The sequence below is a fragment of the Pavona decussata genome, unplaced genomic scaffold (genome assembly GCF_977016875.1).
Source record: "Pavona decussata unplaced genomic scaffold, jaPavDecu1.1 SCAFFOLD_116, whole genome shotgun sequence".
Classification (NCBI taxonomy): Eukaryota; Metazoa; Cnidaria; class Anthozoa; order Scleractinia; family Agariciidae; genus Pavona; species Pavona decussata.
Window position 1 is genome coordinate 212,095 of NW_028145530.1, and position 20,227 is coordinate 232,321.

The 20,227-nt window shown below is 39.8% G+C and overlaps 1 protein-coding gene across 2 annotated transcripts in view; it reads left to right on the plus strand.

Annotated features, from left to right (window-relative positions):
- Positions 1–269: 269 nt before the first annotated feature.
- LOC146469828 (uncharacterized) overlaps positions 270–20,227 on the plus strand; it is a 173,006-nt gene continuing 153,048 nt past the window's right edge. The window contains exons 1-10 of one of the 2 annotated variants that reach the window (XM_085122798.1): positions 270–2,933; positions 3,958–5,252; positions 6,366–6,432; positions 6,672–6,987; positions 7,425–7,771; positions 8,538–8,710; positions 9,675–9,967; positions 10,562–10,897; positions 11,579–11,738; positions 17,081–17,263. In XM_085122798.1, the coding sequence (XP_084978924.1) occupies positions 1,208–2,933; positions 3,958–5,252; positions 6,366–6,432; positions 6,672–6,987; positions 7,425–7,771; positions 8,538–8,710; positions 9,675–9,967; positions 10,562–10,897; positions 11,579–11,738; positions 17,081–17,263 (4,896 nt within the window). In that variant the 5' untranslated portion in view covers positions 270–1,207. Of the gene's footprint in view, positions 2,934–3,957; positions 5,253–6,365; positions 6,433–6,671; positions 6,988–7,424; positions 7,772–8,474; positions 8,711–9,674; positions 9,968–10,561; positions 10,898–11,578; positions 11,739–17,080; positions 17,264–20,227 lie in introns of both variants that reach the window. The other variant, XM_085122797.1, reaches the window with a different exon arrangement.

The following is a 20,227-nucleotide window of genomic DNA, read 5'->3' on the forward strand; positions in this document are numbered from 1 at the left end:
GGCTTCCTGTTCAGTTATTTCTGTTGATTGGGAGAAAAAAACAATAACAGCCATTGATACTCATTTCCGGTTGTCGAACAAGTTCGTCCCCAGGGTCTGCGCGGTGTTTAAATGGCGAACAACAGCGAAGACCCTGGGACACGCTGCAAAATAGCCGCGGGGAGGGGGAGGTGGGGGGCTCTCATATGAAAGAGGCGGGGATGTTTGTCTTCTTGCTTAGGGGTGTAAATTTCGGATTTTGATCTCACTTATGGTGTTCTAGGCAAAACGCCATTACATTTAGCCATGGAGGTCTCGTTTAGGGTTGCACGCGAAAAGTTACTGTACTTTTAGTTTGTATGTGTTTTAAAATGTTTCGAAAAAGTTTAGGCTATGCCTAAATTGGTCTCCTTTAGGAGTTTAATTTGAAATTCAAGACAAGCATCCCTGCCCCTTTCATATGAGAGTCCTCCTCGGAATTTGCTACGTGACTCGCTTAATTTTTGTCGATCAAAATTTGATCGACAAAAACACGATGGGGGCCAATTAACTGTTAAGTATGGCACGATGAGTAAACAAACAAACGAATGATGGAATGAAAGCGAAAAGGTCCTTACGTATGGTTTACCGTGACTACAAAATTGTAATTAAGTGACGGTTTTTATTTCAGTGGAATAGTCTAGAAGAGTTAGTAAAACAGCTGGATTTATTACTCAATATCTGTTTGTGGTGGTCGAATGTTGCATTGATGAGGCCATAACTCATCAGTCACTTCCATCCCGGTGCCTAAGGGCCAGTTCTGACGGCCAAGAGCTGTTCCATTGTTAGACTTACCCTTTATTATAAGACAAGACGATTTATGCAATCAATGAAAATCTTCTGAACTTTCAATCTGTGTCTCAGACGCACAGATGATTGATGAGCCAGGTCACATATTCGGGCAATGAAGTGTGACATTATGATAAAAGTGGTTATTAAACGTGCGCTATCAGGAGTATAAACTTATCTTTTTAAAGCATTTCAATCGTCAGATTAACTGAATTGGTAATGACCCTTACCTTCCGCGCCTTAAATTAATCCAATCAAAGCAATGAAACGAACATTCGTATTGTTTCCGTTAGACGTTTTATAAAATAACATTGCCAACAATATCATCACTTATCTCGCTCTACGGGATTACACTTAGTGAATCACGCACCTCCGCATAAATTTTGTGCCTCGTGGCGTCATGTCACGACGGCGAAGCCCGAAGCGTGGGATAATGGCGTCCATTGGAATAGCTTCGGGGAATCGGGAGATTTCTCCCCGTTTTGAAAAACTTTTGAAAGATGTCACCGCTGATTTGAGCCAAGAAGAACTTAAACACACTGTATCGTCTATCAAAAGCAATTTTCAAGGGAAGTTCAATGCCCAAGCAGAACAGGATTTGTATTCATGTCTGTATTTGTTTGCAAACCAGGGTCTCCTTTCGGAGGACAATCTGACGTTGCTGGAGAGATTCATTGTCACTCCAAAGACATCAACGAAAGAAGGAATCGTAACAAAGATTCAAAGCTTCAAAGAAACCCGCTCGTTAGAGCAAACGAAAAGGAAGGAATTAACAGGCAGAAAGGGCGACTTGACGCATATTATGACAAAGCTAAGTAGTGGTCGATCAAGCGTCCTTAACTTGTACGGATCCAGTGGTGTCGGCAAGACGAGGCTTGCCACTGAAGCATTAGCCCAGTGGAAAGGTACGAAATTCAAAGTTGACTTGAGGGGACTAAATGATATGAGCGACGTTCACTTTCACGTTTTGCAAGCATTATCGGCTGGAACTGAGCAGACAACAGTGACCTTTGAAGCGAATCCAGTTATTGCTAAAATGGAGCAAGTCAAGCAACACAGCACAAGCGACATCCTTTTGCTGCTCGACAATGCTGATCAGTTCTCCGGTGGAACCGGGCAATCTGCCTTAAACCTTAATGCAAATTTTTCCACCTTTCTCAAGCGACTTGTTCGTTCCAAAACTGGTGAAGACAAAGTGCAATTAAAGATTTTATTGACATCTAGAAGTGAGTTCCGTCACGGTGTTCCTCCCGATATTCAAAATCATGAAGTAAAAGGTTTGGAGAAAGAGTCTTCTGGTGAACTTCTTCAAACGCATGGGAAATCTAGCATTCAAGGTAATCAGCGAGAGAGACTAGCTAGAATGTGTCAAGGAAAACCTTTGTTGCTTAATGGTATGGCAGCCATCTTAAGGCAGGAGATTGCTGATGCTGAAAAGCTCCTCGGAACGATCGAACAGGAGCTAGAGGTACAACCTCAAGACACGGCGCCACCAGCTGAAGGACAGGCGACTCAGGAAAGAGAAACATTTGATTTAAGGGAAGAAGGTATTGACGAGAAGCAGTTGTCTTGCCTGAGAAAAATGTTCTTTTTCCTTCCAAGTCAAAAGCTTAAAGACTCTGCTATTTCAGTGTCGTTGTTTTGCCGTCCCTTTTCCTTGGAAGCAGCTGCTAAGATTCTGGATGTAGATCCTTCAGAGGCTGCTATTCGAATGGAAGGAATAAGAAATAGTGGAGTGCTCTCGGCTCCTGAGGACAAAGAACTTCTGTATGACATTCATCCATTGATGCGAAAGTTTCTAAAGAGTATTGGCAGCAGTAAGGCTTTTGCCAAAGCTTACCAGAAAGCCAAGGACAACTTCTGTAAGCATTTCATTTCGCAGATGAGGGATATTTCAGCCCTTCTGGACAAGGAATATATGAAGGCTTTCAACAGCTTTGATTTTGACAAACAAAACTTTGAACTTGCCTTGGATATCTCTTTGAAGTCTGACTATCTGCTGATTCCAATGGAACATCGTGAGAGCATCATGATTTGTTATCTTTTTGAAGCTATGCTTGATGGAAAGCAGAGAAGGAAGATTTTTAATGCCTGGGCTGAAAAAGTAGAGGAAGATGGAAAAGAAGGTAAAATATCTCTGGACCAAAAGATAGATGGACTCGAAAGCATGTAATGACTTGTTTTATTTTTGAATACTTTTATTCTGCAAATAATTTCCCGGAAATCCATGCAGACCTCAATTGCTTTTTTCTACATGAAAACGTATAAAAAATTTACAAATGCGATTTTACGGTCTCGATTCCAACCACATTTCTTATATCTGAACAGAAAGTTCTGTACAGTTGATCAGTTGATCAGATTGTTACGGAAATTATTTGACATCGCGAGCTCAGTTTTTTTTTCAATCCAGCACTTTGTTTATTTTACTGTACCTAGTGTTTGCACCGTGTTGAAATGGTGGATTTTATCGAAGATGATTAAATAAGCCTCAATCTGCCTCAATCAGAATGGATGATTGACAGTTAAATGGATCAGTGGATAGTTGAATTGTTAAGCGATGATGCGTCTCAAAATTATAAAAAGTGAATTGATTCGCTTCAGCAGTGTCCGATTATTATATTAACTTTGTTGTAAATTGTTTGTGATTAATAAGTGAAATGATCCAAACAATCTACGGACTGACTGATTAACTCACTGTTTATTGGCTAATTAAATAATTAATCCGTTTCATGGTTGATCAGTTGATCGTTTTTGTGAATATAGAAGACTGAGATGATAGATGTATTGACCAGGGGCCAACTCAATAAAAAAAATTACGCTTGTAGCTAATTATCTGCCCCTAGCAATTATACGCGCATTTAGAAAACGAGTTCAATTCAACGATGACTTCTGAAGGAGTTTTTGAATTCAGTTCTTTGATGTATTTACAATGTTTTCCGGGTGGGGATGGGGCTTTTTTAGTTTGATTGAATCAAGGTACAATTTCGACGACAAATTGGTATCAAACCGGTCTGTGATCAGCAAATTCGCCGTAACCCTCTGTCCGTTTTCGCGAATTATAGCTATTTTATGAGTTAAAAGTATTTAAGAGTAAGTACCTTTCTTTTAAATAACATTTGGTGTTTTTCTGTTACTTCCTTATCTTGATAGGCTCTATGTTTCGAGCAGAAATGCGTTGCAGAGAAGCTTTCCAGGTTTTAAATCTGGAGGGATGGCGAAAAGCAGAGAGAGTCTTAAAAGCGGCGGAGGAATCACTCGACAGAGTACAGAACGAAAGCAGGAAGACGGACTTCTACAAGCTCACTCGAAGTTCCTACCTGTATGTGGAGGGTGAAGTTTGCTACAAAGCTGGAAACTTGCCCAAAGCGCTCAAAGTCTTAAATCGTTCTCTCAAAATCATGGAAGGCCTTTTGAAAAGTCACACGAGCATTTCTAGATGCTTGAATGCAATCGGTAACTGCCACAACAAACTAGAAAAACCGGAAGATGCTATTGAGTTCTATACAAGAGCGTACGAGATGCGTCGAGATCTTTCTGGCTCAGAGGAGCATTTTGACGTGCCACTTTTTAAAAGTCAGATTGGTACAGTTTACGAAGGGAAGAAGGATTTTAGCAAGGCTATTGATTGTTATAAAGAGGCTTTGGATCTCGCAAAGAAACTCAAAATACCCGGGATTCTAAACGCGGCACTTTTTAACAGGAACATTGCCAACTCGTACTCTTGGTTGAAAAACTTCAAGGATGCCTACGAGTATGCTAAGACAGGATATCAAATTAGGAAAGACATTCTCGGAAATCACCCGTTGACCGCTCGGAGCACTTTCCAAATGGCGGAGATTCTCCGAAGTCTTGAGGAATTCGAGGATGCTAAAGAGTACTATGAGGAAGCATGGGAGATCGAGAAATCTTTAGGGCAAGGGAACCACAGCGAAGTACGGGACAGAATCATTCAAAGCTACGAAGAAGTGCTTAGAGGCGAGAGAAAGAAAGCGTTCAAAAGAGAAGTCTTAGAATTTTATAAACGCTGCTGGGAAAAAGAAAAAGAATTCGAAGAATTTGAGTTCTCTCCCGCCAACAGGAAGATTATTGATTCTATAGAGAAGCGACTGGGAGAAGAGGCCGACAGACAGACTATGAAGAAATATCGGAATGAAGCCCTTTGGTTTTACGAGGGAGCATGGAAATCACCAGACACGAAGAAGCTTCCTTATGAGCAGAGAAAACACATTCTACAAACCCTTCTGAGAGTGTGCAAACTCCTCCGTAAAGAAGATTTGCGAAGGAAGTACCAAGACGATGCTTTTAGATTCTACGAGAAGAGGTGGAGAAAGAACAAAGCAGAGATAAAAGGACAAGACAGAATTGACATTCTCAAAACTCTTACAGAGCTGGCCAAATTGCTAAACAATGAAGAAAAGGCGAGGAAATACGAGAAGTTGCTAGAGGTATGGCTAAGTTCTCTTTTAGGAGCTTTATTGGTTGAATGCACATAAGACTTAATTAACCAGTGGAACCAAACAGTAGCGAACAGTGGCACCTTGCGTTGCAATTCGGTTACTGTTAAGTAGAATTTTAGTGTCCGATACTAATATGATTTCGGGCAGCTATTTAGCGTAATATTAAATTGCAGAATATAAAATGCAATGAATGTTTTACAAGCGCGATACAACGCTCGAACTGCGTTACCTGGCGGTCGATGTGGATACAAATTTGAGATCTCATTCTGCACATTCTCTTGCTATAAAGGGGCAACATGGACTAAAAGAATGGCCAAGTATACCCACCTTGTCGCCTCTGAAATCTATTATATTGTCGGTGAGGAAGTTAAAGGAGAACGGGAACTTAAATTCATATAGTTGGTCAGTAAAGCGATTTGGTTAGTGTTTTGCCTAAAAGATTTACCTGCAGAACTTTCAGTTCCATAAGAAGCCAGACAACGTGTAAACTAATCGCATTTGCTAACCATCTTCGAAAACGGAAGGAAGGGGTGGCGAGGGGGGTGGGGGGGGGGGGGGGAGCGTAACAGTGATTTAGAGCGTTTTAATTTATGTGAAGTCTGCCCCTTCTCCGAATATTGTCGGTAACTTATCGGTTATTTGCACATTTGTGATAACAACTTGAAGGTCACTCCACACTGTAATCAATTAGTGCTGCGAGTCACAACGTTGTCGCTTGACATTTTGCAGTTTTTTGTTTCTTTCGTAACTTAGTAGATCAAGGAACTGCGTGAAACGGATGAACAGACTCATTTGCGTAAATGGGAAACTTGACAAATTTTCAGTTTTTTGCAGTTTTTTGTTTCTTTCGTAACTTAGTAAATCAAGGAACTGCGTGAAACGGATGAACGGACTCATTTGCGTAAATGGGAAACTTGACAAATTTTCCATCTGGGTTATTTTAATTGCATTTGTAAGTTAGGGAAGCTATCAGAAAGCTGTCAAAAAGGTGACAAGAACTTATTAAGCAAATGCCAATCGAAATGTTGTTCTCAGAAATATGAACTCATTACGTATGAATGTAAAATTGCTTTCTAACAAAGCTTTCTTGTTCATTTATAGAAATGCGGAAAGGAAAAGAGATCATTTCGTTTGCCATTGTTTCGTCTTCCTTCTTTCTTATCAGGAGGTATGTTGAACAAACTGCATGTTTGCCAATGTTATAGAACAAAATCGTTATAACAGGAGACTCATGTTTGAACTCTCTTTTCGGAGACGAATTCCTTGAGCGGTTGGGGCTCGCTAAGCGACATTTACCGTATTGCTCTTGGTGTACCTCTTATCAGTTTAATACCGTGCATGAAAGAGAAATCAGTGTCCTAACGACGAAACAATTCTAGTTAAAAATCATGTTTCTCGTCTTAATAGCCCAACGGCAGCCTGACGATGATAATGACGACAACGAAGACTACGACGATGATGATGAAGATGATGATGACGACGAGGTTGAGGAAAGCAGTGATAACGTCGACGACGGGGTGGAGGAGGAGGAAAAGGAGGATGAGGAGAGTGAAGAGTTGGAGGAGCAGCAGCAGGAAGAAGAGGACGAGGATAGCAGCGATAATCAAACCCAAGAGATCAGTGAAGGGGGAGAGCAATATCCGGTGCAACAACTTGCTGAACTTCAGCTGGTGGAGCAGCAGGTCCCGGTTGAAGAAGACTTAGATAAAACAAGGATACACGAGTGAGTAAACCATTCAAACGAACTACACTCATATATGAACTGGCTGTAGTTTCAGCATTATTTAGAATGTAAGAGTGATTATTTCTCCTACTGATATAGGAGGCTATCGCTAGCGTTTATTTTACTTCTCCCCATTTAAACTTCAGGGTAAGCAAAACAACACCATACGATGCAGAAACCAGCTTTGAATCACCAGCTTTCCGGTCTTTCGATAGAAAGCTCTACGCGCTTAAAGCTAAGCTACCTAGTCTCCATTGTTCAAATGTAGGCCGCATTGTCGTTGGGTATACGTTCACGCTATAATTGTTTGAAGCAGGAAAAAACATTAAATACATGACTCATGACTGTGAAATCATGACGAGGTTTCAGCTTGTTCATGCTGTCTTGGCTTATAAACGTGGCTCATAACATGCCTCTTTTTGTAACTTGTATTGTAGAGGAACAGTAACAAGTGAAGGTGCCCTCTGGGACCTCAAACTAGGGGCTGTCCACCTTACGTTTCCCCCTGATGCTGTGTCTGAGCCCACCTTGATAGTGGTCCACAGATGGAAATGGAGTGCTTGTTCCCCTCCGCTCCAGGAGCATGAAGCCGTTGTCAGCAGCGTGATTGAGATATCCACTAACACTAACCAAACTTTGGAATTCAACTCTGAGGTGAAGCTGGCTCTTTCACATAGTGCCCCAGACCTGCAGGGGTATGAACTGGTGATCAAACGACTTAACGACAAGGAAATCAATGAATGGGAAGAAGTAGATGGAAGTGAGGATGTCCGGCGATTATCAGGTAGGAGAACGTTTTTTACCCGGCATGACAGTTTAGGCCAACACAAAAGAGAAAACTGTCAAACTTAGCTTTCTTTTCTAATTCTAAGATGCTCTTTCCAGTTTTAGTGACCTCGTTTATCGCAAAATTTAAAATTATGGAGTTAAATGTGTATGATTGTCCCTTCAAATCAATCTTTTTCAGCAGTTTAAACAGCTCAACACGGTCTTCTGAACGATAAATGGGACGGAATCACATTTTTACAACAAAAGAAGGATTTACGATAAATAGATCAAACTGAAAAAAGAATTGTTTAATAGGTGTAAACACTGTTTATCTTTGATTTTTATGTTTATTCATATCGGAGTGAACATACAAACAGTAACATAGGGTTACCTCATAAACGCTTCCTGAGAAATCAGCTTTTGCTGGACTTAGTAGATAGTTCAGTTATAAGTTAATTGCCTGTATCTTTGTTAATGACTAGGCAAGTGGTGGGTGGAAAAGTAGTGTTACCAAAACAAGGGATGATGTTTCTCTGCTGATTTATGAAGTTAGTCGCGATTAAGGCAATCTTAATCCCTGCTTTCCCTTTCGTGCCTTACCGCGTTTGATGTTCGTTCTCTGCCGTGTAAATCCCAGGAACCTATTTTACAAGTTCTCCACGCCATGTCCTTATGTTAAGTTAAATTGTTTTTTCCCCTTATCTTACGCATTGATACAGGCATTGAGGATGATTACCCTTCTCCAAAAGACATTCCAGACTTTTGCTTTCCTGTCGTACAAGCTAACATAACTGAGTGCTCCACATACGCGGTGGTTTGCCGTCTCAGGGTGTCTCCCACTTACACTATCACACCTACTGGCGGTACCTTCAGCCATCCTGATTTTCCAGGTGTCACTATTACGGTCCCTAAGAAAGCTGTTCCACCTAAAGCAAAGATTTCCGTACAACTAAAGGTAGGTATGGTATTGTGAGCCTCGGTCTTGTTTAAGCTCAGTCGATTGAGACCCTACCCGCAGAATAAACGATCAGAATTTCATTTGGGGCCAGTAACTTGTGGGACTTTAAAGAAACTGTGAATGAAAGACCTGTCTTTAGACAATAAATGCTGTCTTTAAAATCTTAGATGTAGATTTGTGAGGTGACCATTTCTACAGTATGGTCTTTAACCCCGTGATGTAAGTTACCTTCTCTTACGAGTGCTGGCTCAACCAATCCAGATTACAAGAGTTCATCCGTAACGTATCCTCACTTGATTTTGTTAAGGACTGGTACACCACGCTGCGAGTATAAGCATAAGAACAAGGTGTTACAAGTTCAAGGAACCTGCTTGTAAACCGACTAAATCGGTGAGACGCAAACATACGGAAGAACAAATGGAAATCTTCTTTCCTCTCTGCTTGCGCTGCCAAAGTTTGCCTCGTTAATACTTCACCCACTGTAAGCCGGGATGACTTTGATGCGCAGCCCAAACAAAGAAAACAGCTTCTGTTAAACTGGACCGTAACCATGCACAGGTGATCATCACACGAAGCATTATGCCTGCGTGTGTCACCTTACTATTGTTCTTAAACATAATTTGCACTTAGGACACAAGGACAGGAGTCCATACAAACACTAGAAACGCCAACACGCTTGCACAATTTAATTTTTGTGGTTGCGCTTGTGTTTCATACAGTATGTATGGACCCTCTTTCTTGCGCTTGCTTGTGTCGGCCCTGAGAGTACATATAATATCTGGTTGTGAAAGCCTTGTGCTTATGACTGTGTGCGTGAGTGGTTTAAAGGAATAATTGGCGATCTTTTTTCGAGTTTCGGTTTTCTGTTCTTTTTAAGGACTATACTCAGGTTCTCGCTTGAATGACAATCTAGGAAGGTCTCTGCTGACATAGCTTTTGCTCTTCTCTCGTAATTCCACAGGTGCAAGAAGTTCCGAGTGAGGAATGGGAAGGAATGAATGTGTTTGCTGGACCTATACTGCGAATTGACTGCTCCCCAAACGTCGAGTTTTTAAAGGCCGCTGAAATTCGGCTGCCAGTTTCTCTTCGCGGTGAACAGGAGGGAATTCCTGATCCTTCAGTATGCCGTGTCAGGGTGCTGTTTTTTAGTAGTGATGGAGAAAGTAAAGAATGGTTTGAAATCACTGGTGATCTTGACTCTCCTGCAAGTTTTGATGGGGCGTTTGTTAAGTTCCAAATCAAAGGCTTCTTTGGGTACGTAAAGGAGTCATGCTATTCAATTTTTGAATAAATGGGATTGAGGATACAGTAGCCATATTTGTTCGTAGTTATATTAAACGGAAACATTTTAAGTCTGACTAATTGATAAAATTGTGATATTCGTAAGGCTTTTCAGACTTTGTTTCTGCGCCGTTGCATTACCAGGAGAAAAAGTTTCCAAGCAGTAAGATCAGAGGAGTCGAACATTCTTAGCATAATTTGCCAGTCCGGCAGATTAATTCGTATAGAGTATGTAGCGGATAAAATGAAAGGCTACCTAAAACGTTCGCAGTTATTGTAGCAGTAGGCCATACAACGTTTCTTGCTACAGTTCGCTCAAAAATTCTCCATAAGAGCAAATATTGAAACACCGGGACAAGGCCGTTTTTCTGAATAAATGTGTTCAGTTGCTGGAAGTAGAGTTTGTGGTATTCAGATGGTACTTTTCCTTTTCCTTAATATTTAGAAACTTGGGGAGTTGAAATGGGGTTAAATGAACCAAAGTCATCATTTAATTATTTAATTCTGTTATTACAGGACCTAACTGGTTATTTTGGCTGACCGTGTTCTTATCTTTACCTTACCTAGATATACTTACGTTCTTGATTGGTGCAAAGAGGGCTTCAGTGTTTCTGGGATCGTTAGTTATTTATCGAGCATCATTTGGAATCAGCCAAGAGACGCGAGCTTCTTTGCTTACTTTCGTCCATCAGAACGTCTTCATTCTCAAGATATTTTGTACCTCATTTGTTGCCCGGCTCACCTCAGAGACGCAGTTAAACATGAACATGAAAAAGAAGGCATCATATCATGCCATGTTAGCTCTAAGAAAAAGCTAATTCCAGGGCGTGATAAGGCATTTGTGTTTGTATCAGGAGGAATCAGCCCAGTTGATAAAGAGGAAATGGATGATTTTTATCTGAGGTAAGCGAAAGTGATTGGATAGAGAAACCAGTAGGTTGAGTTTAATTTAAGGATCTCGTTTATTATTAAGATAAATACCTGGAATTAGATTTCGATTATTTAAGGTATACTCTGTATTTGTTCAGGGTCGACAAAGAATAACTAACTTTCATTGAATCAGCCACTAACCTGACTACACTGATGCGAAGGGCTCGTTATATGAGGAGGGGTGGGGGGAGGAGTGTAAGAAGTCGCGATTTACATAACGAATCCTTTCTGTTTACGACGTCTTTGCACTAACTAAAGGGAAAGTCTCATGGTGTTTTTGACTTGTTTGGTTAAAAATGAAGAAATGGAAACTTCACAGAGCTACAAAAAAATTTCAGAACAACGGGAGGAAAAAGATCAACTCAATTCTTGAAAAGATCATCTTGTGATCTGTTCTAGCGCATTTTCAAAACAAAAATGCGCGAACTTGAATAACGTTAGCCTGACATTTTTCAAGTTTCAATCAATTTTTCCTACTCTGTCTGTAGCCAAAAGCACTAACTCGACAGTTTTATTGCACTAAGGTGATAATTGAAAACAAAACTAGACAATAATTTTATGTTTCTTTTGACAGACAAACATTTTTGGGTTTTTGAAATGACATCAAATTCGCGTGATACTTCCCTTTTAAATACTTCACTGTTTTACAAACAGGTTTGACGGCGATCGTCAGTACAGGGATCAATTACCTGTTCGTTTGATTGACGACAAACAGTACTCTGAAGTGGAATTTCGCAGCACTCGGGAGCCCATGGGAAAGAATTTGTTGAACAAGTTGCAATTTAAATTGTCTTCTCTAAATGTTGATCGTCAGGTAGGTTTTTTCATGCTTTTTTTTACGTTTAACAGACGTAGTGTTTGACTTTTTAATTCAGTTCATGGATACATCTACATCAATGATCCCATGATCAATAAGAGATGTGTTCATAAATCTGTCTCTATTAAGATCCGAATCGTTTATTACGAAAAATCATTAGGCTTCTAATGTCTACTTCTACCTGCGAAACAGCAAAATGTAGGCGCAGGTAGCCGTTTTGTAACATTTTCTTTATTGTTTTGTGCCGTTCTCTCTGACGAGCTTATCAATTTACCACCGGCGTACGCAAAAAGTCCCCAGATGTGTCGAGGCAGTAATGAACTAGCACTTCATGAGCAAATTGAAATGTTTCGCTGGACGAAACACCAACTCAAATCTATTTTGGACGGCTCAAATCTACCTGGAATCGGGTTGGCATTTAAGATCTTAGAGGGTTACTTCTGATACACTAGCTAATTACCCCAAAGATTGACACTAAAGAGGATTTTGTAGCGCATTTTTTGCACCCCCACCTTCTCATGCCGCCAGCGCACTCAGCGGGCTAATCAAAAGTGCTTAGGGAACACGGGAGCAAAGAGAACAGGTAAAAGTTCACATCAAATGCCAAATTGTAGGTAGGTCAATAAAATTTCTTTCTTTAAGGACGGTGCGTACTAATACCGAAGTATTTTTTTGCGGTTTGTGACTATACGTGAAAAGCAGATCTTAGCAAGGGCTATTGGAATCCAAAAAGAAAATTGGGGGTAACCATGCATTTTTCAGAGATAAATAAGCAATAATATCTCTAGAAAGCGCCAAAATATAAAGCAATATATGGGATTTTTTCCTAAATTGAAGCTTAATTATCTCTGAAAAATGCATGGTTACCCCCAAAAGCATTTGCTAAGTTATACTTTCTCCGTTAAGTTTTAAACCACGCCAAAATATTCCTGTATCCTCAGTAGGCACCACCCATAGGAAACCCGAGTATCTCGAGATGGGCAGAACTTATGCGCAGCTTTTAGGAAAATCCTTGTCAAGAGTAATGATTAATACAGTGATTAAGTAATGTTTAAATTATGAACAGCGGTGTTTTATCGGGATTTATAACCACGCGCTGTGAGGGTTTTGAACTGCTTCGAAAACATTCCCGGTGAAGCGCTTCTCAACAGCGTTCACAATAATAATATATTAATGCTTTTGTGAACGTTGGGAATTAGCATACGAGAAAAACATTAAACACTGCATATTAATAAGGAGGAGGTTTTATCAGGTTTTAAAACCACTGCACATGATGTATTAACGACCATTTGACAGGTCAATGGGCTTATGAATTTTTGGGCTTACGAATTTTTGAATTTCTTATAAAAATGGCCAAAGAATATCAGCCAATGTCCGGCAATATAGAAGCCATTTTAGATTTAAAAATCGTCTTCTGATCGTCTTCCTTGCAGACAACGTTCCATATCTACATCACATATCCAACCTACGGTTGTGGAATAATAATTTTTGTTGGTTATAAATAAACTGCATCTTTACATTTTATGTAATATATCGAACACGAGACATTACATATTAAACACCGAGAACAGAGTTGAAAATACGATGCGAAGCAGAGTATTTTTGACGAACTTCGAGGTTTTTGATATTGAGATGAAACACTGTGACGAATGTTTGATATAACTTCTCAAACAACCTGATTTTGAAGGAGAAATTAAGGATGCGGAAACGAGGAGCTTTTCATCAGATATCCAAACACGTCACGGTGTATGTTTATGTTTATCTTTGGCTTTTGACTTATTAATGAGTTTGAGAAGCAATAGTCCAATACGAATCCTAAGGTATTACACACGTTTTAGCTGTCTATTACCAACTCCATATAAATATATGATCATGCTGCACAATCAAAGCTTCAATAACTTTTAATACATCACATGATTTTGTTTACGTTAGTTAGCTGTTATATAGTTTCCCCCATAATTATACTTCAAAGAGAAGCAGACAATTACCAATTTTGTTTTGTTTTGTTTTGTTTTTAAAATAAGCTAGCGCCGACCAAGAGTGTCCAGAGATACCCGCTAATGAATGCATGGACTGTTTGATGGACATCATAAGGTGTCCCCTACCCTTAGTTCTTATTAAAATGCAAATAATTCTGTCAAACATAAATCACATGAAAATGACAAAAAGGTGTGTATTATATAAGGTACCCAAATTCAGCGTATATATGATGAATTTTGGACATACGTAGATAACTCAAATAACTGCAAGGCTAGACTGCGTAGAAAACTTAACATGATAGCGACATGATAGAGACTAAACCGAGAATCAAAACATGCAACTATTGACAGATGTTTCGAGCTGATTGGATCTCGTCAGCACGACGTAGCACAGCAAAAAAGTAGAACAACCAACGCGAGTCAGTTGTCTACCAAATCCACGTGGAAATGATTCCGTGTGGGCCTAAATACAGCCCGGGGTATCCAGTCGGTGGAAACCGATCATCGGAAATTCAATCGATCAATCGATATCAATCGATAAAGTTAGTTAATTTGTATCGATTAGTATCGGCCAAACGATGACCAATCGATAACCTCACAAAAACCGTCCATTACGCACGCTACCTGTCCGATCATCCGCCATTTTTAGGAAGCCCTGGGGACGAAATTGGTAAAACAAATTCCGACCCAGTGTTCTCAACGCAAAGAAGATACCCCGTTGCACGTGTACTCGAATTACCCACTTGCCCGTCATTGCCTTGTTTACGCAAGACGGCCGGGTAGAGGTACATCGTCAAAGGCTATCATCTTTGCCGCTTTTAGGGGAACGTCGGTGAAGTATTCACTGCAAAGTTTAAAGTTGTGAACCATCGTGGAGAGCTCGGCCACCTACAGTCCGAGCTTGTGGATTCTCTTTGGCCACTACATGCAGATATTTCTGTGTTAGTGAACTTTTTTATTATTATTAGAGGCCTTATCACGGTTTTCGACGCCATTTTGACGAGTAGGCAAACAGGCTTGAAATAACAGTGTTTGTATGGAAATCCGATGTCAAATAATTTTCATAAAACATCGCTTCTGAAAAATTCGTGAATTGGAAACTTTTGGCATTAAGAAAAAGATTTTAGGAAAAAAAGTGGAGGGATGTAGCTGCGCCAGAAAGCGTCCAGCCGTGTTTTGAACTTTCCATACATTTCCCTGTATTTTTTTCGCGCGAACTATTTTTAGTAGCAGTTCACGGCTGGTTCGCTTTACAGACAGATGTATGGAAAGTATAAAACACGACTGGACGCTTTCTGGCACAGATACATCCCTCGATTTTTTTTCCTAAAATCTTTTTCCTAGTGCTAAAAGTTTCCAATTCATGAATTTTTCAGAAGCGATGTTTTATGAAAGTAATTGAACATCTGATTTCCATACAAACACTGTTATTTCAGACGTGTTCGCCTCCTCGTCAAAATGGCGTCGAAAACCGTGATAAGGCCTATTAACACCGCAACAAACAATCCGGGCAAACAAATATGAAATTATTCAAAACACACACGAAAGATAGATAGTTTAATGATCAATGCATTGCAGCCCGAAGGCTTAATTGCCTATTTAATTTACAAATGATAAATCGATAAAAAGTACGTATAAAACTAGGCACAATAAATAAAGATATAATTGTTATTTCAGTGTACTGTTCTCATGTTATTGAATTTGCTCCTTTTGCTACAAGAATTTTTCTGTGAAGGCACGATTCAACCACTTTCCGTTTTTTGAAGTCTATGGATTTTCCCATGGAACAAACTTTTAATTTGCAAAAAAACAAAAAAACAAAACAAAAAGAAAACACAGATTTCTGTGTACGGGGCGTTAACGTTAAAGAAATAGAAGAGTATTGTTCTCCCCTTGTAACATTAAAATGAAATGTGTTTACAATTACTGCGTGCAAAGTTGTGTTTTTTATGCGTCGATTCCTGTTCCGTCAATCTGCAACCAATCGATACCAATCGATACCAATTTAGTTATCGATTTGTATTAATAATCGATACCAATCGATAACCACACGAATCTTCGCCATCGATTGGTCATCGATTATCAATATCAATCGATTAATTGATTTTGATTGGTATCGATTGATATCGATTGTCATCAATTATCGATTTCATCGATTGAATACCCCGGAAATACAGACGTATACCCACGTCATAGCGCGTGACTATGAACAATGAACAAAGCATCTAAAAAATCATGTTGCTGTGGCAATAAGCTAAGTAAGAAAGGGCAAAACTTTTCTTAAAGAGTACATAGCTAGACCATGTGAAGAATGTGAAGAAAGTACATCATATCATATCTGAAAAGATCTACGGTCCGAGATAAAAGTAAATAATAAAATGCAATGAACCGAAAACGAAAATGCTGCCGGTATACGCAGGATCTGTGAAAGATCTTCCCGGGGGTGGGGGGGGGGGGGGGTAGGGGTGGGTACTCTCTATAGGATAGGATAGGATAGGATAACTACAATGGCCTGTAGGGAGATGCCTCGCCCGATAGGAGTACCATTTTCACGCTTCAGGCATATGAAAGGGTGGGGATTTCACGAGTCGAAGAACATGAGTATTGAAAGGGTCGGGAAATCTTTCATTTAGGTATATGAAAGGGCCTTTCATTATTTTCCAATGGAAGGTATACGAAAGGGGTACCATTTGTCAATGGAAGGTATAGGAAAGGGGGATCTTTTCTGCAAAAAAAATGGTATTTAAAAGGTTAAAGGGTCGGACCTACGGGGGAGCCGCCCCGTATTAATTTTTTTTGTAACCCCCATTGCTCCCCCCCCCCCACCCCCCCTAGATCTTTCACAGATCCTGGGTATACCTGAAGCATTTTCGTTTTCAGTTCCTTGCATTATATATATATTCTTTATCAGAAGATAACGTAGAAAGCGCTTATTCGAGTGGGAGATGAGGAGTGGGAAGTGTCAGTATTTATTCCTTCCAAATCATTGCAAGAATAGGTAATTCCCCTTTGTAATTTCAATACAACCTCGCTCCCAGGTTTCTCTATCGTCCTCCCTTGTCAAAGTCAAAAGGAGAGTTCAACCCATAGACCTTTATCACACGGCGGCCATGTTGAGTCTCAGGAGAATAAAAAGCTTTGTTTTAGCTCGCAAATCTTGCACTGAGTTTGCGACTGGCCGAGGCTTGCCATGAGAAAACAAAGCTTTTTATGCCCTGACACTCAACATGGCCGCCATGTGATAAAAGGACTATTGAAGAATTAGAAGGGGTGGCGGGAGGGGGGATGGGGGTTCAATTTATCAAGATTCTGGCAGAATGCTCATGGTTTGCTTTTTCCATTCATTCCTTCTTTTGATAGGCCGGGGCTAGAGTCAGGGGTATGGAAAAAGAGTTGACCAAGTTCTGTTGTTATGTTGATGGCTGGAATCTGACTGCGGATGGTAGAGTCAAACTAGAACAGCTGGAACCAGAAGATCGGATGTTTCTTCCAGGACCGCAAGCGCAGTACAGGTTAAGATCAGCTGAGGATTATGGACCACAGGTGAAGTTTGTTTCTAATTACTGGGTTAAAAGTACTACTGAGTGCAAATTATATCAGCTGATTATATTGACAATTTTAAAGTTACAGAGTTATAATGATATACAGTTTTCAGGGTATAAAATGACCGATTAAAATATTAAAAGTATTCCAAAACATATTTATGAACTTCGTGTTCTATTATAAACTGACTAAGCAGTGAGAAATTGGTTGATCTTACTGGCTGTAATTGCTTGTTCATGGTATACATAGTGTTGTGTGCTTTTGTTGTTTTACATTCGGTTGATACATTACATTGATCAGAACGATTTGCTGCAATCAGTTTCTAGAAATATTAAACTTTTTGTAGTCACTTCATGGTACACCTTGAATAATTGTACAACACCAACGCAACAGTAGAATTACACCGAAGAGGGTCAAACGTTCTTATTCGATGATACCTCCACATCTGCATGGATGATTAATTACAGAGACAGAGGCACATGTCATCATACCCAAAACCCTCAAGTAGGGCCTTTCACGAACTCGAAATTAGCCTTCTCTCGGATGCTTGCAGTCGAGCGTAGATTTAACGTAGGAACATAAGAATAACATAAACGATAGATACATTATTATACTTAAAACAAATGGTGAAATCAAGCCATGGTTTATGTCAAATTACTAAAATTACAGTCACTTGTACAGGACATTGTTAACGTGATTTGCAAAAGCCGTGAAAGTGGCGCAGCGAAAACCCATCTTTCTCAAAATTCTGACTTTTTCCAAGAACCTCCTGTATTTTTCCGAAAAGTGTTAAGATGGGTTCCTGAAAGCATGAAATAATATTTATTGGCCCTCGAGTTTTTGAAAATATATTGTTGGAGAAATTATCTAAAATCTAGCAACGGGTTCTCTACGCCAATGGCCAAGGGTTGTCCAATACTCACCTCTCGTTCGGGTCGTTAAAGTGCCTTTACGACTCGTACGAGTCGTGAAACAATTGTTCCACAGGTCAGTTTAGTGCAAGTGGTGGAGCAGTTACATTTTCGTGGAATTACATGATGTTGCTTTTAAATTTTAGGGGTACATCTCATTAGAGAGACTTAGAAAATATCAGTCCGTGTTTGTAAGGCAGAAGCTAAGGGCCCTTGCAATCAGTTGTCGACTCGTACGAGTCTTACGGGTGGACAAAAACAAGGTAAATTGTCGAGTGGAAAAATGTATCTCATTAGGGAGACTTAGAAAATATCAGTCCTTGTTTGTAAGGCTGTAGGGCCCTAGCAATATATAAAATTAAAGAGTGTTGAAGATTGATCTTTGGAACTTGCTCGCATACATCTCGCCTGCATGATCAATGAACGGATATCAGCGACGTCATCAATCGCTTATCAAAAAATGCCAGCCGCTGATAGTTTGCATTCCATATAGATCAGAAAATTAATGACCACTTTTGGTGCCGGTAACAGTTTTTATTGTTATGTTCAGCTTTAAAATGTTTCTAAGAACTTACTTATAGCCGTGCTTGGAAGTCACCATTTGAAGATTAACCTAGCCTAGAAGGCCGTTGGGGACGTAGCCTCCTACGTAGAGGCACGCGGAAGTGTTGCGTGACGATACACAACAGCTGCGTTAGAGACTACTGGGGAGAAGGCCTAGGTCGAATAAAAAGGCGAAAATCAAGATGGCGGCTGTTTATCAACTGTCCCACCACAGCTATGACAAAACATGGCGGGCAAGAGGAGCGCGCGAAGCTCAGGAGAGCTAGTCCCAGGTTCCGGTCTCTTTCAACGTCAGGGTTAGTTACCAGTACCTTGAAATTTTGTGCTTCACTTAATTTTGTTGTGTTTCAGTTCGCTTTCGTGTATCAGAAAATTTTGTTGCGCTTTGAAAAAGATTGTTGAGTATCACAAAATTTCGTTGTGTTTTGAAAAAGATTGCTGTGTGTCACAAAATTTCGTTGTGTTTTAATAAAGATTGCAGCGTTCTGGAAAATTTTGTTTTGTTCTCGAAAAGAACGTTGTGTCACTGAAGAGAAATTGAGTTGTGTTTTGCCCCTGTGGGCAGCCGTAGTAAAAGTTGTCGAAAAATCCAACAAAAACCTAATTTGCGTGCGTGATAAGATCTACACACTAGACAGACTGGCGACCGAATTCGCAAACCCAAGGAAACAATCCCTCCTAAACCACATAAAAAGGCGGTGTTTACAGTGAATTTTAATAACTTTTCGGACTGTATCCATTTTATCTTCTTCCCCCTTCCTTTTTGGCATAACATCCTTACTGATCGTTTCTCATATAAAATTCGCGCCTGTTTCAGATTGACAAATAAATTGCACACTGTGATATCAACAAAGTAGCAGTAAGGTCTAGACTTTCTATTTCCGATGTAAACGAAACACTTCATTTTCTTTGCAAACGGGAGCTGCAAAGAACTAAATTACTTTTTCAATTTTCATTAGCGTTTGAGAAGGCAACATTTGCAAGTGTTTCCAAGTTTTCTCACTCAGGTTCCATATCAGCAGATGGTAATGAACTCTCTTGACACATTTGTTGAACTGGTTGTATATGTATATTCATTGGAAGGAATGGTACTGGATAAGAGCTGTAAAATTCGCGGTAGTTAAGAATATTTTTTTCATGCGTAGTGGTTTTCAACAATAGGCATTGTTTCATTTGGCATGTCTTGTTATTCATGTCTGGGCTGAAAACCCAAAACAGTTCTCCAAAATGACTGTCTATACGAAAATTTGCAAAATTTACTGCATATTCAAATGGAAAAACATAAAACTTCTACTTTCTCAATTTCATTCTTTTTTAGTGCAAATTGTAGACTAATCCTTGATTTTCAAGAAGCCGTGCGTGAATGTTGAGATTATCATTTCTGAGACTCGAGAAAGTGAATTTTATGAGCCCTAGTAGCTAGTGTTGGCCCATTCTTCTCTAATTTATAGCTCTTCAAAGCGCGATCGCATTCGAATTTGCCACTTCA